The sequence below is a fragment of the Coregonus lavaretus genome (assembly GCF_964263955.1).
Source record: "Coregonus lavaretus genome assembly, chromosome: 6".
In the NCBI taxonomy this organism is placed as follows: Eukaryota; Metazoa; Chordata; class Actinopteri; order Salmoniformes; family Salmonidae; genus Coregonus; species Coregonus lavaretus.
In genome coordinates, this window is record NC_139993.1 from 55,815,428 (window position 1) to 55,841,494 (window position 26,067).

Consider the following 26,067-nt stretch of genomic DNA (forward strand, 5'->3'; position numbering starts at 1 on the left):
ACAGGGAGTATCTGATCATAGATCAGCAATGCTACTTTGAAATGTTTTATGAATACAGCCTCAGGTCTGAAGTGAAAGCATCATATATCTCTTCCTCTCTCCGGCTCCTTACCCTGCATTCATCTAGTAGCACGTGAGGTTCAAGTAGAGTGTCTGCCTCAAACATCTGTCCGTTCCATCCCCTGAACCTCGGTGGTCTGACCTGATACTCCTGTCCTGGGTCATCAGCGCTGTAGGCGTTCGTGGGGCTGAAAGGAGGGTCACTCAGACAGTGGAAGGTAATGCCCTGACTGGCCTCTGTGCTCAAGAGGTGGAGGAACTTCATCTGAACCTTATGCAAACCGAACGACAGCTGTGGAGGGAGCATGGTAAGAGTTAGTGGAGATAATGGAGGCATCTCTTATTGTACCTCTCACTGCTCAATACTTCAGCAAACAGATGCATTCAGAGACCAGGGATGTAGTGCTGCTGGAGCGCAGCTCCCTCACTCGTTTAAATGTGAGAATACACAGAGCTGGTCAAATATATATCTGGAAAATGGTTTCTGAAGCTGAATCAATGTCCCGCAAGATCACAAAATGATTAATTAGTATTTTACATAACAGAACCTAATAAAATAGCATAGCATAGTAGGCCTATAATGTTACTGTTACACCAAAAACACCTCTTCATTTCTAGTGAGATTTTATGATGGTTAGCTGAAGCTGAATAGTCACATTTCTTTCCTCATGCTGCCAACACTCAACAGCGGGTGCCATTAGGAAGGATATATTATTTGATTAAAACAAAATACAGGCTAACAGTTTGTTAACACCATCAGTTCTAATTCGCTCACGAAACAGTAATTCAAGAAGATCTAAATGCATATTCCCATGAAACTGATTGAGATCAAATGATTGGCATACAGACGCAGTTTGGACATTTCACCGGTAAAATGTGAAGAATTATCATTCACGATTGACAGCGATGATGGCCTATTTTGAAACGAAGTATGCCTAACTTGGTGATTGAGGGTATTAAAAATAGACCATTTTCCTGAGACAATATATGTGGGCATAGGCAATTGGAGGATGCATTTTATGCATATTCTATAATCATATTAAATAGGCTAGGCCTACATCTGTCGGTACACAATTTGATTGATAAATTATGACATAATAAAAAAAAAATTGCATTACACCACTGACAGAGACGGATTATCATTATTTGGGCTATTTCACCCAAATTACACAATTGCATATTGGTTTCCTTGTAAGTGTAGCGCGTGGGGATGTGTGAAACTTACTCCTCAGCCTGTGTCCCTCTTGCGTCGCCTCATCAGCTAGCTTTTGAGGTGGCACGATCGACTGAGAAGCTTGAGGAGGGCGGTGTTTGTGAGGTAGAGCTCCCGAGTTCGCGCCAGGTATGGGCAGAATCGGGAGGAAGTGGTACTCGCTAAGCAAGCAGTGTGACGTCCTTTACATAAGCAGTCCATGGACAAGGTATGACAGCAATCCATGCTTGGTTTAGTTTCCCTGGCACTGTTTCCAAATACTAACGTGTTAGCATTTGTGGCACAAGTCATGGTCTTTGCATTTTTCACGCATCATGTCCAAATCACCCCAAAGTATCTACACGGAGTGTACAAAACATTAGGAACACCTGCTCTTTCCATGACATAGACATGACCAGGTGAATCCAGGTGAAAGTGGTCTTCTTTTGATTTTTTGTTTGTCTGCGGAGCATAAGAAGCGTGTTTTATGACTCAAAAAGATATCGGGGTGGAATGTTTCCTGTATGGATTTTCGTAGCAAGGTGCCTGTCAAGGGGGTTATTTCTGGTTTGGCGCAAGAAATAAAGGAAGATGATATTATTGAGGAAATCGATGGAGTGGTTGGTGCACGTCGACTGACCGGTTTGGTGGATGGAGAAAATAAGTTAACTTCATCCATGCTACTGTTCTTTGATGAAGAGTCTCTCCCTTCTCATATAGAGTTAGGATTCATGAGATACCCTGTAAGAGCTTTTGTGCACAAGCCCCTTCAGTGTCATACATGTAAAAGACTTGGCCATGTGTCAAGTGTGTGCAGAAGGGAAGAGTATCGTATGCCAGATGAAGTGAAATGCTGCAACTGTGGAGGTGAACATACACCTGAATTCCTGGAGTGCCCTGTTAGGGTGAAGGAGAATGAGGTGGCAAGGGTAAGGAGTGTCCTGTTAGGGTGAAGGAGAATGAGGTGGCAAGGGTAAGGAGTGTCCAGCGTGTCTCCTATCTGGAGGCGGTGAGAAGATTGGAAGGAACGAGTGGCGGGGAAGAAACAATGGTAGTAGAGCGACCAGTGAAGGGTTCTCATCAACGGAGGGATAGTGAAATGCTACATGTTAAAAAGGTGGACTTTGTATTATTTATTGCAGTGGTTATAAACTGTACAGCACAAGCGGAGAAGAAGTCTAAGAAAATTTGAATAATTGTGAATGCCGCTGAACGTTTTTGGGGTCTTCGTGATTTCACAGCCGAGGCCGCGCAAGAAATCCTGTCGGTGAATGTTCTGCCATCACAGGCCCCTGAGCCTGTGTAGGGATGTATTTTGGCGTGGACTGTGATTGAAGAAGTGGGATGGGTTTTCTTAGTTGATGCGTTTCATTTTGTATGATGTCGTTTTACCCCCTTCCCGGAATGGTTTTTTAGTTTCTTATTCAATACCCTGTCCAGCTGGTGGCGGTAATGCACCATTAACATTGGATGCCAACCGCCGTTAAACCCCATCGAAGAAGAAGTGGAGTGAGTACAGGGCTTAGCATGTATCTCGCTAAAAAGAGATGTCGGCTTGGAAAAGTTGAATACTGAGAAGACTGAGGGAGGCAGAGAATGGGTTTGAATCTGTTGAAGCTAGCAATAACAAGGGAGTGGGTATGTCGAGCAAGACTGGTGTCAAGTTCAAACAGAGTGAGCCGGACGCCACTTTGAGTTCTGGAAGTGAAATGGAAGGGGTAGAAGGTGTTGTGAGGAGCTCGGAGCCCGAGCCTTGCATTGATGGACATGGTTATGATAAAGATACGTTTGGTCCAGTGGGAGTGAGATTTTTGAAGAGGGTGGAACCAGGCCTTTTGGCTGATCCATCGGTGGTTTCAGGTTGGGTGGAAACGATGGTGGGTGTTGTTGAGTCGATAAAGGTAACCCGAAGTGGACTTGTGATGTTTCTTTGTGTTTCTTCAGATCAGAGGGAGCAGGCGCTCCGTGCGACGCAACTTGGGTCAAGATCTGTTTCTTGCTTTGCTCTTAGGAACAGGGCACTATTGAAAGGAGTGATTTCTGGGGTAGCGTTAAGTGTGGAGGTGGAGCAATTGAAGTTGAAGATTCCTGGTGTTTGTGATGCCTGCCGTTTGATGCGATGCAGACCTGGTGGTGAGTGTGGTGAAATAGAAGAGTCAATGTCAGTCGTTTTGAGTCAGAGTCTTTACCCGACAAGGTCATGTTAGGATATATCAGTTATCCTGTTCGAGCGTTTGTGGTGAATCCACTGCGCTGTTTCAGGTGCAACATTTATGGTCATGTCGCAGCAGTGTGTAGGTAGGAGATTCCAAGATGTGGGAAGTGTGCAGGAGGGCATGGGATAGAGGATTGTGTAGTTTCGGTGGATAAAGGTGTGTGTGTCAACTGTAGGGATGCACATGTTGCTGGGGATCAGAAGTGTCCGGTGCGACAGAGGGAGGTTGAGGTGGCTCGAGTCAGAGTAGTGGCCCCCTGTGTAGCTCAGTTGGTAGAGCATGGCACTTGCAACGCCAGGGTTGTGGGTTCGATTCCCACAGGGGAACAGTATGAAAATGTATGCACTCAATAACTGTAAGTCGCTCTGGATGAGAGCGTCTGTTAAATGACTAAAATGTAATGTAAATGCAGTGCAGAAGGTGTCGTATGCTGAGGCAGTGAAGAAAGTAGAGGAGGATGGGTCAAGGGTGAGGGATTCTGAGAGGTTCCCTGTGAATAGTAGATCTGTGCCAGCACAGAGGGATAGGCCAATAAGTGATATATGCTTCAATAAGGTTGGCTTCTTAGTGTTCATAGCAATGGTTATTGACTTTACCGCAGAAATGAAACGTAAATCACAGAAAATAGATGTTGAGGTGGCAGCTGCAGAGAAGTACTTGGGGTACGAGATTTGACTTGAGAAGAGTTACAGCGTGTGTTTAGTGGTGGTGTTCTGTCCTCTCAGGCTGTTGACCTGGGGTAGGATCACATAGGGTTAAAGTAGTGGAATAAGGTGATGCATTTTAATGAGTATAGGGTTTGTTGGTAGGGTAATTAAAATATATGTATATTATTCGGTTCCCCTTTCCCATTTTGTATCGCAAAGTGTAATGGATCTATACTATAGTTCAGTTGGGGGTGGTAATGCAACATATTGGATGCCAACCACCGTTAAACCTCACAGAAGAAGACATGGATTGTGTATGTGTGCCATTCAGAGGGTGAATGGGCAAGACAAAATATTTAAGTGCCTTTGAACAGGGTATGGTAGTAGGTGCCAAGAGCACCGGTTTGAGTGTGTCAAGAACTGCAACGCTGCTGGGTTTTTCACACTCAACAGTTTCCCGTGTGTATTGAGAATGGTCCACCACCCAAAAGACATGCAGCCAACTTGACACAACTGTGGGAAGCATTGGAGTCAACATGGGCCAGCATCCCTTTGGAATGCTTTCGAAACCTTGTAGAGTCCATGCCCTGACAAATTGAGGCTGTTCGGAGGGCAAAAGGGGGTTCAACTCAATATTAGGAAGGTGTTCCTAATGTTTTGTACGCTCAGTGTAAAATAGGTTTCCAAGCTCAAAAAAGTCACTTACAGATGATTTGAACATGATGTGCGAAAAATGCTAATATCAGTCCTGTGACTTGAATGGGATTTGTGCCACAAATGCTAACATGTTAGTATGCAGTGGTGGAAAACGTACCCAATTGTCATACTTGAGTAAAAGTAAAGAAACCTTCATAGAAAGTTACTCAAGTGAAAGTCAGCCAGTAAAATACCACTTGTCTAAAAGTATTCGGTTTTAAATATACTTCAGTATCAAAAGGAGAAGTATAAATAATTTAAAAGACGGCACCATTTTCTTGTTTTTAAAATGTATGGATAGCCAGGGGCACACTCCAACACTCAGACATTATTTACAGATAGCCAGGGGCACACTCCAACACTCAGACATCATTTACAGATAGCCAGGGGCACACTCCAACACTCAGACATTATTTACAGATAGCCAGGGGCACACTCCAACACTCAGACATTATTTACAGATAGCCAGGGGCACACTCCAACACTCAGACATCATTTACAGATAGCCAGGGGCACACTCCAACACTCAGACATTATTTACAGATAGCCAGGGGCACACTCCAACACTCAGACATCATTTACAAAAGATGCATTTTTGTTTAGTGAGTCCGCCAGGCCAGAGGCAGTAGGGATGACCATGTGTTCTCTTGATAAGTGTGTGAACTTGATCATTTTCCTGTCCTGCTAAGCATTCAAACTGTAACGAGTACTTTTGGTTGTCAGGGAAAATGTATGGAGTAAAAAGTACAATATTTTCTTTAGGAATGTAGTGAAGTAAAAGTAAAAGTTGTCAAAAATATAAATAGTAAAGTACAGATACCCCAAAAACTACTTAAGTAGTACTTTAAAGTACTTTTACTTAAGTACTTTACAACACTGTTAGTATGTGGAAACCATACCAGGGAAACTAAACCAAAGCATGGATTGTCCATAGACTGCTAATTTTTATTTATTTATTTAACCTTTATTTAACTAGGCAAGTCAGTTAAGAACAAATTCTTATTTACAATGACGGCCTACACCGGCCAAACCCAGACGACGCTGGGCCAATTGTGCGCCGCCCTATGGGACTCCCAATCACGGCCGGTTGTGATACAGCCTGGAATCTAACCAGGGGGTCTGTAGTGACGCCTCAAGCACTGAGATGCAGTGCCTTAGACCGCTGCGCCACTCGGGAGCCCAGTGTGTGCCCAGTGGACAGTGTGTGAGCTCTGGTTTCCAGAATGGGTCAAAACATCTACTGCGTCTGGATAGTTTTTAACCACATCAAGTGTACAGAAAATATTAGGTCTAATATTTCATAAACTCTGTCATTTATTCTGTCATAACACACACACACCCCGCAGTGTTGACATTTATGTGTGTTTGTGCAGATGTGATGGCTATCGGGGAAAAGGAGATGGCTCCTGTGAGATAATGGCCATTAAGCATTGAAACTGGCAATAACTGATCATGGCCATTAAGCATTGAAACTGGCAATAACTGATCACGGCCATTAAGCATTGAAACAGGCAATAACTGATCATGGCCATTAAGCATTGAAACTGGCAATAACTGATCATGGCCATTAAGCATTGAAACTGGCAATAACTGATCATGGCCATTAAGCATTGAAACTGGCAATAACTGATCATGGCCATTAAGCATTGAAACTGGCAATAACTGATCATGGCCCTCTGTAGCTCAGCTGGTAGAGCACGGCGCTTGTAACACTAAGGTAGTGGGTTCGATCCCCGGGACCACCCATACACACAAAAAAAAAAAAAACGTATGTCGCTTTGGATAAAAGCGTCTGCTAAATGGCATATTATATATTATTATAACTCACAGGAGCCAGTAGATGTTTTGACCCATTCTGGAAACCAGAGCTCACACACTGTCCACTGGGCACACACTGGTTGAATGAACATTGTTTCCACATCAATTACATTGAACCAACGTGGAATAGACGTTGAATTGACAAAAAATTTAAAAAGCTTTTCACCAATGTTTTCAGGATGTTGTTTTCCCTGAATAGAAGTCAAAGTCATGTACAGCAGGAGTTTCCAAACCTTGTCTCTCTTGAAACCCAGACACTTAGACGAAAGGAAATAAACTGTTGGATCCGTAAGTGTTCTTCTATTACAGCCAAATGTTTGACTCATTGGGCTTCCAAATAACTGTTTTTTGGTTAAAGGGATAGTTCACCCAAATTACAAAATTACAAATTGGTTTCCTTACCCTGTAAGCAGTCTATGGACAACATATGATAGCATTAATCAATGCTTTGGTTTAGTTTCCCTGGAACTGTTTCCACATACTAACATGTTAGTATTTGTGGCACAAATCCCATTCAAGTCACAGGACTGATATTAGCATTTTTCGCACATCATGTTCAAATCATCTATAAGTGAGTTTGTTGAGCTTGAAAATCAATTTTACACTGAGTGTACAAAACAATAGGAACACCTTCCTAATATTGAGTTGCACCCCCTTTTGCCCTCCGAACAGCCTCAATTTGTCAGGGCATGGACTCTACAAGGTTTCGAAAGCATTCCACAGGGATGCTGGCCCATGTTGACTCCAATGCTTCCCACAGTTGTGTCAAGTTGGCTGCATGTCTTTTGGGTGGTGGACCATTCTTGATACACATGGGAAACTGTTGAGTGTGAAATAACCCAGCAGCTGTCACAGATTCAGCCGAGGCTGCTCCTCCTCCTTGCTCGGGCAGGCTTCGGCGTTCGTCGTCACCGGAGTACTAGCTGCTACCGATCTATGTTTCTGTGTTCTACTTGTCTTGTCTTTATTGTTCACACCTGGTTCCCATTAGGTATTGATTACTTCCCTATTTAACCCTATGGCTCCCACTGTATGTTGTGCGTGTTTGTTCATGTTTGGTTGTCGTCTGGTGAGTGGGTTTGTTTCCTCCCTGTGTGGAGGTTATGTTATTTACGTTACCTACGAGTAAAGTACATTTTCGATTAGCTCTGTGTCCTGCGCCTGACTTCGTCCTACCGCATTACACTGACACCCTGACAGAAACACGCACCAAAATATGGAGTCAGCAGGTACATTCATTTTGTCCGGAACAGTGGAGGAACGTGTCCAACAGCAGGCGACCATGATCCAGACTCTCTGCACCGCAATGGAGCGCGTGTTGAACACTATGGAGCGATGGGAGAGAGGTGGTGGTCCAACACCTCCTCCAACTACACAACCACCCACACCGCTGTCCACCCCTTCGTCACCTGGGTCCAGTGGGATTCGGCTCTCGCTCCCGAGGGCATACGATGGTACAGCTGCCGGGTGCCAGGGTTTTCTGCTCCAGGTAGAGCTCTACCTGGCTACCATCCACCCGGCTCCCTCGGGATACGAGAGCATGTCATCTCCTGACTGTCTGGAAGAGCGCTCGAGTGGGCCAACACCGAGTGGGGAGGAATAGACGCAGCGTCAGTACGCTATGAGGATTTCACCCGCCGCTTTCGGGCGGTATTCGATCATCCACCGGAGGGGAGAGCGGCGGGGGAACGTCTATTCCACCTCAGACAGGGGAGGAGGAGCGCGCAGGACTTTGCACTGGTCTTCAGGACTCTGGCTGCCAGCGCAGGATGGAATGAGAGGGCCCTGATCGACCACTACCGATGCCGCCTCCGGGAGGACGTTCGTAGGGAACTGGCCTGCAGAGACACCACCCTTAACCTGGACCAACTGGTGGACATGTCGATAAGGCTGGATAACCTGTTGGCAACCCGCGGACGTCCGGATCAGGGGCCGTCCATTCCATCCCCCAGCACCTCCGACCCTACTCCTATGGAGCTTGGATGTGCTGCACTTAGGGAGACCGGAAGGAGGGCCATCTCCTGCACCAACTGTGGCCGCGGAGGACACACTGCTGGTCGGTGCAGGGGAGGGTCTTTCAGGAGTCGAGGCGGTAGGCAGAGCACTGGTGGACCGTCTCAGGTGAGTAGGCACCCGACTCACCCAGAGCTCCCTGTTGCGCATATGTGTATTGATATTGTATTTCCAGAGTTTTCCCCTCATTCCCAGCATAAGGCGCTCGTAGATTCAGGCGCAGCTGGGAACTTTATTGATCGTCAGTTTTCCCGTCGTTTAGGGATTCCTATTGTTCCTGTTGATGTGCCCTTCCCTGTACATGCCTTAGATAGTCGCCCTTTAGGGTCAGGCCTGATTAGGGAGGTCACAGCTCCACTCTGGATGAAAACGCAGGAGGGTCATGAGGAGAACATTAGTCTCTATCTGATTGATTCTCCTGCGTTTCCAGTGGTGTTGGGGCTTCCTTGGTTAACTTCTCATGACCCCACAATTTCATGGCAACAGAGGGCTCTCAAGGGATGGTCAAGTCAGTGCTCGGGGAGGTGTGTAGGTGTTTCCATAGGGGCAACTACGGTGGAAAGTCCAAACCAGGTCTCCACCATGCACATTCCCCCCGAATATGCTGATTTGTCTCTCGCCTTCTTGCTAGTATGACGGAGTCATTGCACGGGGCGCGAATCTTCACAAAATTGGATCTCAGGAGCGCGTACAACCTGGTGCGTATCCGGGAGGGAGATGAATGGAAGACGGCATTTAGTACCACAACTGGGCACTATGAGTACCTCGTCATGCCGTACGGGTTGATGAACGCTCCATCAGTCTTCCAATCCTTTGTAGATGATATTTTCAGGGACCTGCACTGACAGGGTGTAGTGGTGTATATAGATGATATTCTCATATACTCCGCTACACGACAGTGCACTGTCTTAGTGGGAAATACTGGTGGCCCACTTTAGCCAAGGACGTGAGGGTTTATGTTTCCTCCTGCTCGGTGTGCGCTCAGTGTAAGGCACCTAGACACCTGCCCAGAGGGAAATTACAACCCCTACCCTTTCCACAACGGCTGTGGTCCCACCTATCGGTGGATTTCGTTACGGACCTTCCACCGTTACATGGGAACACCACGATCCTGGTCCTGCCGTCTCATTCCTATGTCCAGTCTCCCTACAGCCCTACATACTGTGGAGGCCCTATTTACACACGTCTTCCGGCACTACGGGGTACCTGAGGATATTGTATCTGATCGGGGTCCCCAGTTCACCTCAAGGGTCTGGAGGGCGTTCATGGAACGTCTGGGGATCTCGGTCAGCCTGACCTCAGGTTTTCACCCCAAGAGTAATGGGCAGGTGGAGAGAGTGAACCAGGATGTGGGTAGGTTTCTGAGGTCCTATTGCCAGGACCGGCCGGGGGAGTGGTCAGGTTTTATCCCCTGGGCAGAGATGGCCCAAAACTCCCTCCGCCACTCCTCCACTAACCTTACTCCATTTCAGTGTGTGTTAGGTTATCAGCCGGTCCTGGCACCTTGGCATCAGAGCCAGATCGAGGCCGTGTGTTTTGGGTCATTGTCATGCTGGAATACCCATCCACGACCCATTTTCAATGCCCTGGGTGAGGGAAGGAGGTTCTCACCCAAGATTTGACGGTACATGGCCCCGTCCATCGTCCCTTTGATGCAGTGAAGTTGTCCTGTCCCCTTAGATGGTGTTCTTGGGGTCATAGGCAGCATTCCTCCTCCTCCAAACACGGCGAGTTGAGTTGATGCCAAAGAGCTCGATTTTGGTCTCATCTGACCACAACACTTTCACCCAGTTCTCCTTTGAATCATTCCGATGTTCATTGGCAAACTTCAGACGGCCCTGTATATGTGCTTTCTTGAGCAGGGGGACCTTGCGGGCGCTGCTGGATTTCAGTCCTTCATGGCGTAGTGTGTTACCAATTGTTTTCTTGGTGACTATGGTCCCAGCTGCCTTGAGATCATTGACAAGATCCTCCCGTGTAGTTCTGGGCTGATACCTCACCGTTCTCATGATCATTGCAACTCCACGAGGTGAGATCTTGCATGGAGCCCCAGGCCGAGGGAGATTGACAGTTATTTTGTGTTTCTTCCATTTGCGAATAATCGCACCAACTGTTGTCACCTTCTCACCAAGCTGCTTGGCGATGGTCTTGTAGCCCATTCCAGCTTTGTGTAGGTCTACAATCTTGTCCCTGACATCCTTGGAGAGCTCTTTGGTCTTGGCCATGGTGGAGAGTTTGGAATCTGATTGATTGATTGCTTCTGTGGACAGGTGTCTTTTATACAGGTAACAAGCTGAGATTAGGAGCACTCCCTTTAAGAGTATGCTCCTAATCGCAGCTCGTTACATGTATAAAAGACACCTGGGAGCCAGAAATCTTTCTGATTGAAAGGGGGTCAAATACTTATTTCCCTCATTTAAAATGCAAATCAATTTATAACATTTTTTGACATGCGTTTTTCTGGATTTTTTTGTTGTTCTTCTGTCTCTCACTGTTCAAATAAACCTACCATTAAAATTATAGTCTGATAATTTCTTTGTCAGTGGGCAAACGTACAAAATCAGCAGGGGATCAAATACTTTTTTCCCTCACTGTATCACTTATTGGCCTATTCCTCTGTGCTGGCACAGATCTACTATTCACAGGGATCATCTCAGAATCCCTCATCCTATTTTCCGAAAACCGTTGTACAATACTGCTAATGTTGCAAAGGGAAGGAAGGACAGATGTGTTAGTGAGAATTTGACTTAAGTGGCAGTCAGAATTTGTCTCTGTTTGTGCCATCATTGCATCTTGGCACATGTGCATGTGTTTTTCTTTAAACCAAGATAAAATCAGTTTATTGAATTAGTGCTGCTATGGATCAACTGGAGGCCCTGTGATGATGGAGTGCAGTGCTAGGTTACCTTGTTAGAGGCTACTGGGTGGAGACATGACTGCCCGCCAGCAGTGAAGTTACATAAGACCTCAATGGCGTCTGACGGACATCCCAGGTTAGGGTCGATCCAGTACAGTCCTACAGAGGTACAGATGTTGAATCCTAATTTGATCATCCTGTTGTTGCAGGACATTACCAGCACAGTAGTAAATGTAAACTTAGAGTATTCAAGGTTTAAAAAGGCTTCTAAAGTTCTAAAATTTCCAATTTAAATTGTCATGACTTGATTTGCCCTAACAAAATAATATATCAACCCCTATAAAAATTTCCATTAATTACAATCCACACAATAATTCACATTTCCTGTTGCTGCAGGATTATTTCCCTGGTCAAATTAAGATAGCAACTACAGTCTATTCTACTGAGTAAGTCTGTGAAGATTACTAATATTGATGCAGATTGGGAGAAGTGTCCATTACATGGATAAGTTCTGTAAAGTGGTTCTATGAAGTTCTCACCGTCAGAAAGCTTGTGTTGGCAGTCCAGCAGGTCCTTGCAGAACCGTGCTGGGTTCTCCCGGGTTCCGAGCGGTTTCTTCATGCTCTCGATCACACTGCTCAGGTAGTGCAGGGTCTTAAAGATCTCTGCATTCTGGTCCGAGAGGGACATCTCCATGTTCTGGTAGGTCTAGGCAAGCAGGGTTAGCATAGTCCACACAGTCCAGAGTGTAGCAACATGCATGGAAAGAGGTTAGGAGAAAGCCACAGAGACAGCCAAACCAAAGCATGGACACATGGATGGATCAAACATTTCATAAGCATGAATTCATGCAGACACATGCATACACAACCCATATCCAGCCATAGAAACACCATGGCAAGGTATTTGGAAAAGTTGCATAATATGTTTTACATGGGTTCCAAGCAATGTGTTTTACATGTGTTCCAAGCAATGTGTTTTAGATGTGTTCCAAGCAATTAAATAAGGTTTATTTGGAGGCAAGGTAGTGACAGGCAAACACACATTAGTGAAAAGACAAAGACATAGTATAAAAGAGCAAAAAAAGAACAGGAAGATTTTTGTTAATTTTTTTTATTGAAAATTGTCACTTAACAGTAAATATCATTAGAGTCAAGATATATCGACAGTGAATGTTACATATGGTGAATATGTTGTCTAAAGTTGAAACTTCTGTCTCATTTATAATAAAGTTGAACAACAGTGAGTGCTTTACCTCTGTCCTCAAGGCACCATTGGACTCAAACAGAGAGTTGTACTCGATTCGTCTCTGAGGATACAACACCAACAAGTACAGTGTAATCACAGAGGCAGTAATAAGCAGGAAGCAGTAAACCAGAGGCCTGTATCAACAAATCTACATTCTTCAACTTAGTGTGGGGCATACTAATCGCTGAGAGAGAGAGAGAGAGAGAGAGAGAGAGAGAGAGAGAGAGAGAGAGAGAGAGAGAGAGAGAGAGAGAGAGAGAGAGAGAGAGAGAGAGAGAGAGAGAGAGAGAGAGAGAGAGAGAGAGAGAGAGAGAGAGAGAATACTTTTGGATTCGAAAAATACTCCATCATCAACAGGCTCTGTATTTCAGAAATCACAGTATCAAGTACTCCTGGTGCACTGTTGAACTATTTAGCCATTTAAATTTTTTATTTTTTAAAGAAAACTCTGTTTTTCTCACTGGCTTTCATGTATTTCAAACGTGAGCTTGTCCAAGATGTTGTACTCGACGACAGTTGTTATCCATTAGAGCACTGCGATTGGTTGGCCAAAATTCTGGGGCGGGGCTTAGCAAAGGGTCAATTGCCAGGGTTAGAGGTTCCAAGCCTGTTCTTTTACATTTTTCATTCTATTTCTATTTGTGCTGCTGCTGCAGGGAGGGGGGCGTTGCCTAGGCAACCAAATACTTGTTTGCTAGAACACCTTGTTTGAATCCAGACAAAGAAAAAATATAAATGCTCTATTACAGATTATGTAATTTAATGACTATCTGTGAATCAAACAGGATACTTACGGTCGGGCCAGGAGCGCCAGGGGGACCCTGGGAGAGAGAACACAGACAGGATTTTGACATAAACACTAAATAAAGAGATACAAAGAGATATGTCTTCAAAAGACGACAAGCCTCATTCTCTATGAACTGCCATAGAACTGTCAAGTAACTGTAAGTAGTAGGGAACCAGTAAGATAGGTTAGGACATAGTAATGGGAGGGGGGGGGGAACACTTACTCTGGGCCCTGGATGTCCCTGTGGCCCCTGGGGTCCCTGACACACAAACACAACAACATGGCATTACAATGGCGTCCAAGCAATGACAACACAATAAATATAATATCTGATGCCCCTGCACTACTTTCTAGTGCTCTAAAAATCACAAAGATTGAAAAATGTATTTGTTGAAATATACACACATTGGCCAGTTTATTAGGTAGACCCATCTAGTACCAGGTTGGACATTTTGCCTCAAGAACAGCCTGAATTCTTCGGGGTATTGCGTTCAATCATTGTTCAATTTGTATCAAGAGACCTAACGTGTGCCAGGAAAATATTCCATAGACTCATGCTGCTTACGCTAAATCCTGACTCTTACATCAGCATGACGCAATAGGAACTGGGATTTGTCAGACCAGGAGATGTTTTTTGACTCCTCAGTTGTCCAGTGCTGGTGATCGCGTGCCCACTGGAGCAGCTTCTTCTTGTTTTTAGCTGATAGGAATGGAACCCACTGCTGCTGCTATAGCCCATTCTTGACATGGATTGACGAGTTGTGCGTTCCGAGATGCCGTTCTGCACACCACTGTTGTGCTGCGCCGTTATTTGTCTATTCGTGGCCCGCCTGTTAGCTTGCACGATTCTTGCCATTATCCTTCGACCTCTCTCATCAACAAGCTGTTTTTGCCCACAGGACTGCCGCTGACTGGATGTAATTTTTTTGTTGCACCATTCTCAGTAAACCCTAGACACTTTCGTGAGTGAAAAGCCCAGGAGGGCGGTCGTTTCTGAGATACTCGATCCGGCGCGCCTGGCACCGACGATCATACCACGCTCAAAGTCGTTTAGGTCACTCGTTTTGCCCATTCTAACGTTCAATCAAACAGTAACTGAATGCCTCGATGCCTGTCTGCCTGCTTTATATAACAAGCCACGGCCACCTGACTCACTGTCTGTAGGAGCGTTCAATTTTCGTGAACAGGCCACTAAATGTATGTTGATATTAACATTATACATTTTCTATAAAATAGCGTCTCTAGTCTAAACCGATCCTATCATAATCATACTTTACAGTCTGAAGAGCTGAAGAGCTGCAGTCATTACGAAGGGTTCTGTGTTGAGGGCTCTCTTTGAGTTTCTGTAATGGAGCTCTATCACCCCCACTGGCTGATGAGGGAACTGACAGCACAGTCCTATAGCAGCAGCCTTCTGCAGGCAGCTGGTTCTTATTAGGCCCCTGAGGAGCTGCCTGGAAGTGTATAAGTGTGTGTGTGTGTGTGTGTTTACTGTGTGTGCTTGTGTGTTTTTCTCTCTCTCTCTCTCTACTGTATGTGTGTAACTGCCTATGAGTCTCGATGGGGCTTAGGGAGCTGTGAGAATCTTAAAACTGTTTACATGGCAGAGTGGGAGCTGTGAGAATCTGAAAACAGTTTACACGACAGAGCGGGAGCCGTGAGAATCTTAAAACAGTTTACACGACAGAGTGGGAGCCGTGAGAATCTTAAAACAGTTTACACGACAGAGTGGGAGCCGTGAGAATCTTAAAACAGTTTACACGACAGAGCGGGAGCCGTGAGAATCTTAAAACAGTTTACACGGCAGAGTGGGAGCCATGAGAATCTTAAAACAGTTTACACGGCAGAGTGGGAGCCGTGAGAATCTTAAAACAGTTTACACGGCAGAGTGGGAGCCGTGAGAATCTTAAAACAGTTTACACGGCAGAGTGGGAGCCGTGAGAATCTTAAAACAGTTTACACGGCAGACTGGGAGCCGTGAGAATCTTAAAACAGTTTACACGGCAGAGTGGGAGCCGTGAGAATCTTAAAACAGTTTACACGGCAGAGTGGGAGCTGTGAGAATCTTAAAAAACAGTTTACACGAAAGAGTGTGAGCCGTGAGAATCTTAAAACAGTTTACACGGCAGAGTGATAGGGAGCAGTATACTGTACATTAACCCGGTCATGGCTAGAAGAATCCAGCTTTTGTCAAATTAACGTCAGATTTGACTTTCGTAGCAGGTTAGGAGAACTTACGCAGCAGGTTAGGAGAATTAACGTAGCAGGTTAGGATAATGAAAGTAGCAGGTTAGGAGAATTAGGTTAAGGTTAGGAAAAGGGTTAGGGTTAGGGTTAGCTAAAATGAATCTACTTTTGATGTTAATTTGACAAAAGCTGGATCTCTTCTAGCCATGAACCATTAACCCCCACAGAGGATCACAGCGCTAACATTATGACAAGGCATTTCCTGTACACTGCTTACATGAGAGGCAGAAAGTGCAGTAAGGCTCCATGCACAGCCCACAGTGTACTGGAAATCACTCTGAAACAGCTACTTTCACCATGAATACCCAGTTAGCATGGCTGTCTGCTTATTACCTCAGAAAACACTGACCTGTAGCTACAGTTCACACAAACCAAACGAGGCCACGTATTTACAGGAGGTGTCATCTATAGTTTATAGATTAAACACCTACGCTGTACTTGACACATAACCTTGTCGTTTTCTAACACCTACTGAGTGTATCTTTGACTGCTTTCTCTCCAATGTATTATATAATTCTGCAGAATGTATTCAGAATACAAAATCCCCAAGTATTTGATTCAGATCTCACCATTTCCCCATGGCTTCCCTTTGGCCCCCTCGGTCCCTGTGAAGGAGAAAATAAGACTTTTCAAATACACTGGTTTCTTTTCAAAGTACAAGTACCCCAATTGTTCTGGGTAGCCCTCCATTCCATGCAGATATTCAACAGTATACTTGACATGAGCAGCATAGGTCATCCATAAATGTTCTCCACTCCGTTTTGGGACAATTTGTCCAGTTCCTTCCACGAGTTGATCGGTTCTTCTAACTCTGTTATTCCTACAGTATAAGGCCCTTCATATAAGCACATGTAACATACTAGTAACACACCAGGTACTGTAGCTAAGTGTGTCTAGACTGGACAGATCAAGTCTCTATTACTAACTAACTCCCAGGGGAATAACAATGATGGAAAGTAACACTTGAGGCTTGAACTTGATTGTTTTATGGCTGAAGAGTCATGAATACACACTCTCTAGTCTAGAAAATGTCTGACTTTGACAACAGAGGGGTTTATCAATTCAGGGCATGACAGTTATGGACAGTTATGGGAACACTCCAGGAAGTTAGTTCAACAAAAGCCACATTCACAAGACAGACAGGGGAGAGTGCCCGCTCTTAAAATGGACCATTCAACCTGAACACACACACACACACGCTCTCTCTCTCTCTCACATACGTGCAGTCACTGTGTATAGAGTAAAATTGGCAGATACTTGTAGACAAGCACAAGCACACACACATGGACATGTGCTCGCACACACACACACACACACACACACACACACACACACACACACACACACACACACACACACACACACACACACACACACACACACACACACACTGAACCTACAGGTTTCCCCATTGGGCCGATCATTCCTTCTGGGCCAACAGGTCCACTGAAACCCTGAAACAGACAGATAGAGGAGAGATCAGCACACACACCATTTTTATACATCATTTATTGCCACAGTAAGTGCCGATTCTGTACTTACCAGAATGCCTACAGGACCTTTAGGACCAGGTATGCCTTTGAAACCCAAATCTCCATTTGGCCCCTATGAAAAACACAGAACCCAGTCATTTGATTGATCACTGCTAATTGATAATGACTATAACAACACTTTCTATTTGTCAGTGGAGGGCGGCAAGGATGGTGAATGTCTGTGTTGATCTCTCAGAGCCTCTGACTCACCTTAGGTCCTGGAAAACCAGAGAAGCCGATCATCCCCAGGTCTCCCGACTCCCCCTGCAGGCCAGAAAAACAAACACACTCTGGTACAACTGGAACACAAATGAAACACACAACTCAATCACAAGACAAGAAGACACTCTGATACAACTCATTCACAAGACAAACACCCTCCCTCACTGAACCACAAATCACTCTGATAACTGAACAAACGTCTTGTTGCCTCAAAAAGGGAGTGTGTGAACTGCGAAGTTAGTAGGCTATGTAACCATTTAACCATGTAACCTATTCCCCCTCCCTGTTATGTATTCCTGACAGGGGTTTGGTCTATGGTTCTCTCTGGTTGCCCTCTCATCTATTACCCTGTCTAACTCCAAGGAACCTGCAGACACAAAAACTGGGACATAAGAATGGTGGGTCCCTTATCTGTCAGTCTGGAGACAGTAGCACATTGGGGAACCACTGTCTGAGCCTCTCCCCTGTCACTGTCCCATGTCTGTCTGTCTGTCTGCCTGCCTGCATGTCTATCTATCTGTCCTCAGCAGTAGCAGAAGATGGCCTGTGTTTGCACAGCCAATCATCCATATCCTTTAGCTGGGTCCATTTTCTCTAATCCAGCGGGTTTGGCCTAGAAACTCTCTTCCCTGAAAAGTGCAAGGTAAGGTGACCCAACCTTAGGGGCGTGAACCAGGTCTCTATTTCCCCAGCAGCCAGGTAGTGGAGCGAAAGAGAGAGGGGAGGGATGAAAGGATGGACGAGCACCTTGTTTTCTGGTCCCTGGAGTAAGAGTCTGATAAATCTAACATAAACCGGCCTTGCCAGGCGGAATGTTTCCATTCCTCGTCTCATCCAGATCATTCGTAACTCGACTCGAGTGAAAATACACACATTTCTGAGCCCAGTACAGCTTGGTTACCTAAGGCCCTGTGGCTATACAGTATATAGAGCTTCCAGGTAATAAAGCGTGTATCGGATAGGATTATTATTGTTTCTAGGGCAACAGAGCAGAGAGAAAAACAAAACGCCTTTTTATGAGCTTACCTTTGACTTAATGACAGAACAGTACTTAACAAACCAAACCTTGAATTGTTCCCAATCCAATCCTATTGCTCCCGTGATACAGTAACTCAACACATGCACTGTATAAAGTGGGATGGCGTTGTTGTTCATCTGAAGTGCTTTTACTGATTGGAATGATCCAAAATCACGCTTTGGTTCGTTCAACCTATTCTATTCAATTTGTCTGAAATCAAATAACGAATTTTTCAGATCAATGTGATTTCTTGAATTGAATAAAAACTTCTAAATTGCTTTCAACACCTCGTGCGCATAGTGGTGGGAGCGATGTAGCGGTGGCAGCCTATCAGAATAGTTGGAGGTGTGGCTTATTGGGGGCGTGACTTTCACTGTGTTCTTTTTTCCCCACCTGTGAGAGTGAATGTCATTCCAGTTATTCTGGTCTATTGTATTTGTTATCCAATCTTAAACTTGTACACTGCCAGAATCTGTAATGATACTTGCACAAGTACATATTGTATTAAAAGAGCCTTATAAAGGTTCTCTGTTAAGGTAGCCATTGCTTGGATATTGTGGTTACTAAATGTGAAGGTCTTCTTTAAAGTTACTGAACAAACGAACTTTCTTAATTTCCAGGAAATTTTTACTTTTTATTTTTTGGGGGGTAGACAGCTTTAATATTTCAGATAGATTGTAACTTCCATCAATGTAATTGTCTGCATCACTTCCAATCCCCCATATGTTTTTTTTCTCGCAAATATATATACAGTGGGGAGAACAAGTATTTGATACACTGCCGATTTTGCAGGTTTCCTACTTACAAAGCATGTAGAGGTCTGTAATTTTTATCATAGGTACACTTCAACTGTGAGAGACGAAAATCCAGAAAATCACATTGTATGATTTTTAAGTAATTAATCTGCATTTTATTGCATGACATAAGTATTTGATACATCAGAAAAGCAGAACTTAATATTTGGTACAGAAACATTTGTTTGCAATTACAGAGATCATATGTTTCCTGTAGGTCTTGACCAGGTTTGCACACACTGCAGCAGGGATTTTGGCCCACTCCTCCATACAGACCTTCTCCAGATCCTTCAGGTTTCGGGGCTGTCGCTGGGCAATACGGACTTTCAGGTCTGGAAACTGGCTAGGCCACTCCAGGACCTTGAGATGCTTCTTACGGAGCCACTCCTTAGTTGCCCTGGCTGTGTGTTTCGGGTCGTTGTCATGCTGGAAGACCCAGCCACGACCCATCTTCAATGCTCTTACTGAGGGAAGGAGGTTGTTGGCCAAGATCTTGCCGATATATGGCCCCATCCATCCTTCCCTCAATATGGTGCAGTCGTCCTGTCCCCTTTGCAGAAAAGCATCCCCAAAGAATGATGTTTCCACCTCCATGCTTCACGGTTGGGATGGTGTTCTTGGGGTTGTACTCATCCTTCTTCTTCCTCCAAACACAGCGAGTGGAGTTTCGACCAAAAAGCTCTATTTTTGTCTCATCAGACCACATTACCTTCTCCCATTCCTCCTCTGGATCATCCAAATGGTCATTGGCAAACTTCAGACGGGCCTGGACATGCGCTGGCTTGAGCAGGGGGACCTTGCGTGCGCTGCAGGATTTTAATCCATGACGGCGTAGTGTGTTACTAATGGTTTTCTTTGATCATTGATGCCCCACGAGGTGAGATCTTGCATGGAGCCCCAGACCGAGTGTGATTGACCGTCATCTTGAACTTCTTCCATTTTCTAATAATTGCGCCAACAGTTGTTGCCTTCTCACCAAGCTGCTTGCCTATTGCCCTGTAGCCCATCCCAGCCTTGTGCAGGTCTACAATTTTATCCCTGATGTCCTTACACTACTCTCTGGTCTTGGCCATTGTGGAGAGGTTGGAGTCTGTTTGATTGAGTGTGTGGACAGGTGTCTTTTATAAAGTAATGAGTTCAAACAGGTCTAGTTAATATAGGTAATGAGTGGAGAACAGGAGGGCTTCTTAAAGAAAAACTAACAGGTCTGTGAGAGCCGGAATTCTTACTGGTTGGTAGGTGATCAAATACTTATGTCATGCAATAAAATGCAAATTAATTACTTAAAAATCATACAATGTGATTTTATGGATTTTTGTTTTAGATTCCGTCTCTCACAGTTGAAGTGTACTTATGATAAAAATTACAGACCTCTACATGCTTTGTAAGTAGGAAAACCTGCAAAATCGGCAGTGTATCAAATACTTGTTCTCCCCACTGTATATACATACATACATATATACATACATACACACATACATATACACATATATATACATCCATACACACACACATATCCTTTTTGAAATTATATTTCCCTTCATTACTTTCCAACCCCACCACCCCTTCCCAATTGGAGTAAACTAGTGAACAACAACGCTTAGGCCTCTACTTCCAGCACATACATACTATATACATTTTATGGACACAGTCAAATTCTACAATAATTATATTTTGTTTGTTTTTACTCCTGAACTTCCTCCGATCATTTTCATGATGTCCATCTGGTTTGCTTCTATATGCCATATTTTTCTAACTGTGCTCTTTCACAAAAGCTCTCAACCTATAACCTATATACTTATTATGGACACAGTATGCTTTACATTAGTTATCTTGTTGTTATTAGTTGTTGTTATTAGTCCCATCCTTTAGCTCCATTCAACACCTCCCATCTATCTCGTAACACCATTCATATTGGATTTCTATTTGCCATATATTTTTCAACTGTACATTTACATTTAAGACTCTCTTATCCAGAGCGACTTACAAATTGCTGTGATGCTTTACAAAAGTTCTGAACCTTTCTATTCTCATTGTTTCTACAGATCGTAAATTGAATATAAACATTTTTGCTAAAAGTATTATTATATTATTGATCGATTGACTATAACTTTTCAGATCACCCAGTAGTGCTATCTGCAGGGTTAGCTCCAGGTAAATATTGCAATCCTTTAGCCATTCCTGGACCTGTGTCCAAAAACAAGCTACAAATGGACAGTACCAAAACAAATGATCTAATGATTCTGTCTCTTCGCAGCAAAATCTGCAGAGCTGGGAAGATTGTATCCCCCATATACAGTGGGGAAAAAAGTATTTAGTCAGCCACCAATTGTGCAAGTTCTCCCACTTAAAAAGATGAGAGAGGCCTGTAATTTTCATCATAGGTACACGTCAACTATGACAGACAAAATGAGAAAACAAAATCCAGAAAATCACATTGTAGGATTTTTTATGAATTTATTTGCAAATTATGGTGGAAAATTAGTATTTGGTCAATAACAAAAGTTTCTCAATACTTTGTTATATACCCTTTGTTGGCAATGACACAGGTCAAATGTTTTCTGTAAGTCTTCACAAGGTTTTCACACACTGTTGCTGGTATTTTGGCCCATTCCTCCATGCAGATCTCCTCTAGAGCAGTGATGTTTTGGGGCTGTCGCTGGGCAACACGGACTTTCAACTCCCTCCAAAGATTTTCTATGGGGTTGAGATCTGGAGACTGGCTAGGCCACTCCAGGACCTTGAAATGCTTCTTACGAAGCCACTCCTTCGTTGCCCGGGCGGTGTGTTTGGGATCATTGTCATGCTGAAAGACCCAGCCACGTTTCATCTTCAATGCCCTTGCTGATGGAAGGAGGTTTTCACTCAAAATCTCACGATACATGGCCCCATTCATTCTTTCCTTTAAACGGATCAGTCGTCCTGGTCCCTTTGCAGAAAAACAGCCCCAAAGCATGATGTTTCCACCCCCATGCTTCACAGTAGGTATGGTGTTCTTTGGATGCAACTCAGCATTCTTTGTCCTCCAAACACGACGAGTTGAGTTTTTACCAAAAAGTTATATTTTGGTTTCATCTGACCATAAGACATTCTCCCAATCCTCTTCCGGATCATCCAAATGCACTCTAGCAAACTTCAGACGGGCCTGGACATGTACTGGCTTAAGCAGGGGGACACGTCTTGCACTGCAGGATTTGAGTCCCTGGCGGCGTAGTGTGTTACTGATGGTAGGCTTTGTTACTTTGGTCCCAGCTCTCTGCAGGTCATTCACTAGGTCCCCCCGTATGGTTCTGGGATTTTTGCTCACCGTTCTTGTGATCATTTTGACCCCACGGGGTGAGATCTTGCGTGGAGCCCCAGATCGAGAGAGATTATCAGTGGTCTTGTATGTCTTCCATTTCCTAATAATTGCTCTCACAGTTGATTTCTTCAAACCAAGCTGCTTACCTATTGCAGATTCAGTCTTCCCAGCCTGGTGCAGGTCTACAATTTTGTTTCTGGTGTCCTTTGACAGCTCTTTGGTCTTGGCCATAGTGGAGTTTGGAGTGTGACTGTTTGAGGTTGTGGACAGGTGTCTTTTATACTGATAACAAGTTCAAACAGGTGCCATTAATACAGGTAACGAGTGGAGGACAGAGGAGCCTCTTAAAGAAGAAGTTACAGGTCTGTGAGAGCCAGAAATCTTGCTTGTTTGTAGGTGACCAAATACTTATTTTCCACCATAATTTGCAAATAAATTCATAAAAAATCCTACAATGTGATTTTCTGGATTTTTTTCCCTCATTTTGTCTATCATAGTTGACGTGTACCTATGATGAAAATTACAGACCTCTCTCATCTTTTTAAGTGGGAGAACTTGCACAATTGGTGGCTGACTAAATACTTTTTTTCCCCACTGTATATATATTTTTGTTATTCTGACTCTCACTGTTCAAATAAACCTACCATTAAAATTATGGTCAGTGGGCAAACGTACAAAATCAGCAGGGGATCAGATACTTTTCCCCCCCACTGTATATGAAATATTACTTACTATTTGTTCTTTAATAGGTTTAACCAAAGTAGGTTGAGTGTTGAAAGAAATAGGCAGCAAATTGAAATATAGGTTTGAAATCAAATATAATATATGACAAATATATCAGTTGGCATTGAATCATATACACTGCTCAAAAAAATTAAGGGAACACTTAAACAACACAATGTAACTCCAAGTCAATCACACTTCTGTGAAATCAAACTGTCCACTTAGGAAGCAACACTGATTGACAATACATTTCACATGCTGTTGTGCAAATAGAATAGACAACAGGTGGAAATTATAGGCAATTAGCAAGACACCCCCAATAAAGGACTGGTTTTGCAGGTGGTGACCACAGACCACTTCTCAGTTCCTATGCTTCCTGGCTGATGTTTTGGTCACTTTTGAATGCTGGCGGTGCTTTCACTCTAGTGGTAGCATGAGACGGAGTCTACAACCCACACAAGTGGCTCAGGCAGTGCAGCTCATCCAGGATGGCACATCAATGCGAGCTGTGGCAAGAAGGTTTGCTGTGTCTGTCAGCGTAGTGTCCAGAGCATGGAGGCGCTACCAGGAGACAGGCCAGTACATCAGGAGACGTGGAGGAGGCCGTAGGAGGGCAACAACCCAGCAGCAGGACCGCTACCTCCGCCTTTGTGCAAGGAGGAGCAGGAGGAGCACTGCCAGAGCCCTGCAAAATGACCTCCAGCAGGCCACAAATGTGCATGTGTCTGCTCAAACGGTCAGAAACAGACTCCATGAGGGTGGTATGAGGGCCCGACGTCCACAGGTGGGGGTTGTGCTTACAGCCCAACACCGTGCAGGACGTTTGGCATTTGCCAGAGAACACCAAGATTGGCAAATTCGCCACTGGCGCCCTGTGCTCTTCACAGATGAAAGCAGGTTCACACTGAGCACGTGACAGACGTGACAGAGTCTGGAGACGCCGTGGAGAACGTTCTGCTGCCTGCAACATCCTCCAGCATGACCGGTTTGGCGGTGGGTCAGTCAAGTTGTAGGGTGGCATTTCTTTGGGAGGCCGCACAGCCTTCCATGTGCTCGCCAGAGGTAGCCTGACTGCCATTAGGTACCGAGATGAGATCCTCAGACCCCTTGTGAGACCATATGCTGGTGCGGTTGGCCCTGGGTTCCTCCTAATGCAAGACAATGCTAGACCTCATGTGGCTGGAGTGTGTCAGCAGTTCCTGCAAGAGGAAGGCATTGATGCTATGGACTGGCCCGCCCGTTCCCCAGACCTGAATCCAATTGAGCACATCTGGGACATCATGTCTCGCTCCATTCACCAACGCCACGTTGTACCACAGACTGTCCAGGAGTTGGCGGATGCTTTAGTCCAGGTCTGGGAGGAGATCCCTCAGGAGACCATCCGCCACCTCATCAGGAGCATGCCCAGGCGTTGTAGGGAGGTCATACAGGCACGTGGAGGCCACACACACTACTGAGCCTCATTTTGACTTGTTTTAAGGACATTACATCAAAGTTGGATCAGCCTGTAGTGTGGTTTTCCACTTTAATTTTGAGGGTGACTCCAAATCCAGACCTCCATGTTTGATAAATTTGATTTCCATTGATAATTTTTGTGTGATTTTGTTGTCAGCACATTCCACTATGTAAAGAAAAAAGTATTTAATAAGATTATTTCATTAATTCAGATCTAGGATGTGTTATTTTAGTGTTCCCTTAATTTTTTTGAGCAGTGTATTTGTTTTCAACAAATGTAGTTTTTTTCAATTGAGAAAACCTTTTTTTTTTTTTATTGTTGATCAAAAGAGTCATTGTTTATAGTGTTGCTTAAACCTTTTGTGAACTGTTTATGGCAAATATATGACGCTGGGAATAACCTGTGACCAGTTAGTGGAGCATTGGTGATATTCTACAATGGTTGGATGGACAGTGGACACTCACTGGTTGTCCTTTGAGTCCTGGGTCCCCTATCCTGCCTTGGTCTCCGGATGACCCCTCCATGCCTTTGATTCCTGGGGTCCCCCTCTCTCCTGCCAAGCCAGACTCCCCCTGGAATCAACACATATGGGTCAGAGGTCACAGAGTAGAAGGCGGGACTGGCCTGGCCCCAGATCTGTTTGTGCTGTCCTGCCAACTCTATTGGTCATTGTCATTCATAGGAGTTGGCTATATAGTACAGATCTGGGACCAGGCTAGGATGGTACTGCAAAGTTAATGGTGAGGGGTCATAGGGGTAAGAGGTAACAGGGTGTGGGGTGAAGATGGTACTGGGTGTAGGCTAAGGTGTAGATTGTGAGGGCAGTAGATGACCTTCTCTCCAGCAGGCCCCCTCTCTCCAACCAACCCAGGCAGACCAAGTCCCCCCCTGGGACCAGGTAGTCCTGCCGACCCCTCCTGCCCCACGGTGCCACGCTGGCCCTGAAAAATAATAGCACAGACAGTCAACATTGGCACACTAAATCATTGTTGACATGCTGTAAGCTAAGCATGAAAAACACTGCTAAACAAATGGTATATGTAGCCAGTGACTAAGTGACAGTGGCATTCAATCAGCACTGATTCATGGCCCAGGCCTTTGAAAAGTCAAACACTTAACAGTCAGACATTTGCTTATAAAACGTCAATACAAATGACTGACTGTTGTTGAACTGTTATAGTGCGCCGAGACGCCGGCAACCACAATAATTTCCTGTTCCATCAGCTGGCTAGAGGCAGCC

The 26,067-nt window shown here is 44.6% G+C and overlaps 1 protein-coding gene across 1 annotated transcript in view; it reads right to left on the reverse strand.

The window, feature by feature from the left end:
• Positions 1-26,067, reverse strand: part of col24a1 (collagen type XXIV alpha 1 chain) — a gene marked incomplete at its 5' end in the record, with an annotated part of 140,131 nt that overhangs the window by 1,767 nt on the left and 112,297 nt on the right. Inside the window, 12 exons of the mRNA XM_084163896.1 lie at positions 113-352; positions 11,549-11,658; positions 12,039-12,207; positions 12,755-12,808; positions 13,542-13,568; positions 13,758-13,793; positions 16,351-16,386; positions 17,182-17,235; positions 17,324-17,386; positions 17,524-17,577; positions 25,292-25,399; positions 25,619-25,768. Coding sequence (XP_084020022.1) covers positions 113-352; positions 11,549-11,658; positions 12,039-12,207; positions 12,755-12,808; positions 13,542-13,568; positions 13,758-13,793; positions 16,351-16,386; positions 17,182-17,235; positions 17,324-17,386; positions 17,524-17,577; positions 25,292-25,399; positions 25,619-25,768 — 1,101 coding nt within the window. The remainder of the gene's footprint in view (positions 1-112; positions 353-11,548; positions 11,659-12,038; positions 12,208-12,754; positions 12,809-13,541; positions 13,569-13,757; positions 13,794-16,350; positions 16,387-17,181; positions 17,236-17,323; positions 17,387-17,523; positions 17,578-25,291; positions 25,400-25,618; positions 25,769-26,067) is intronic.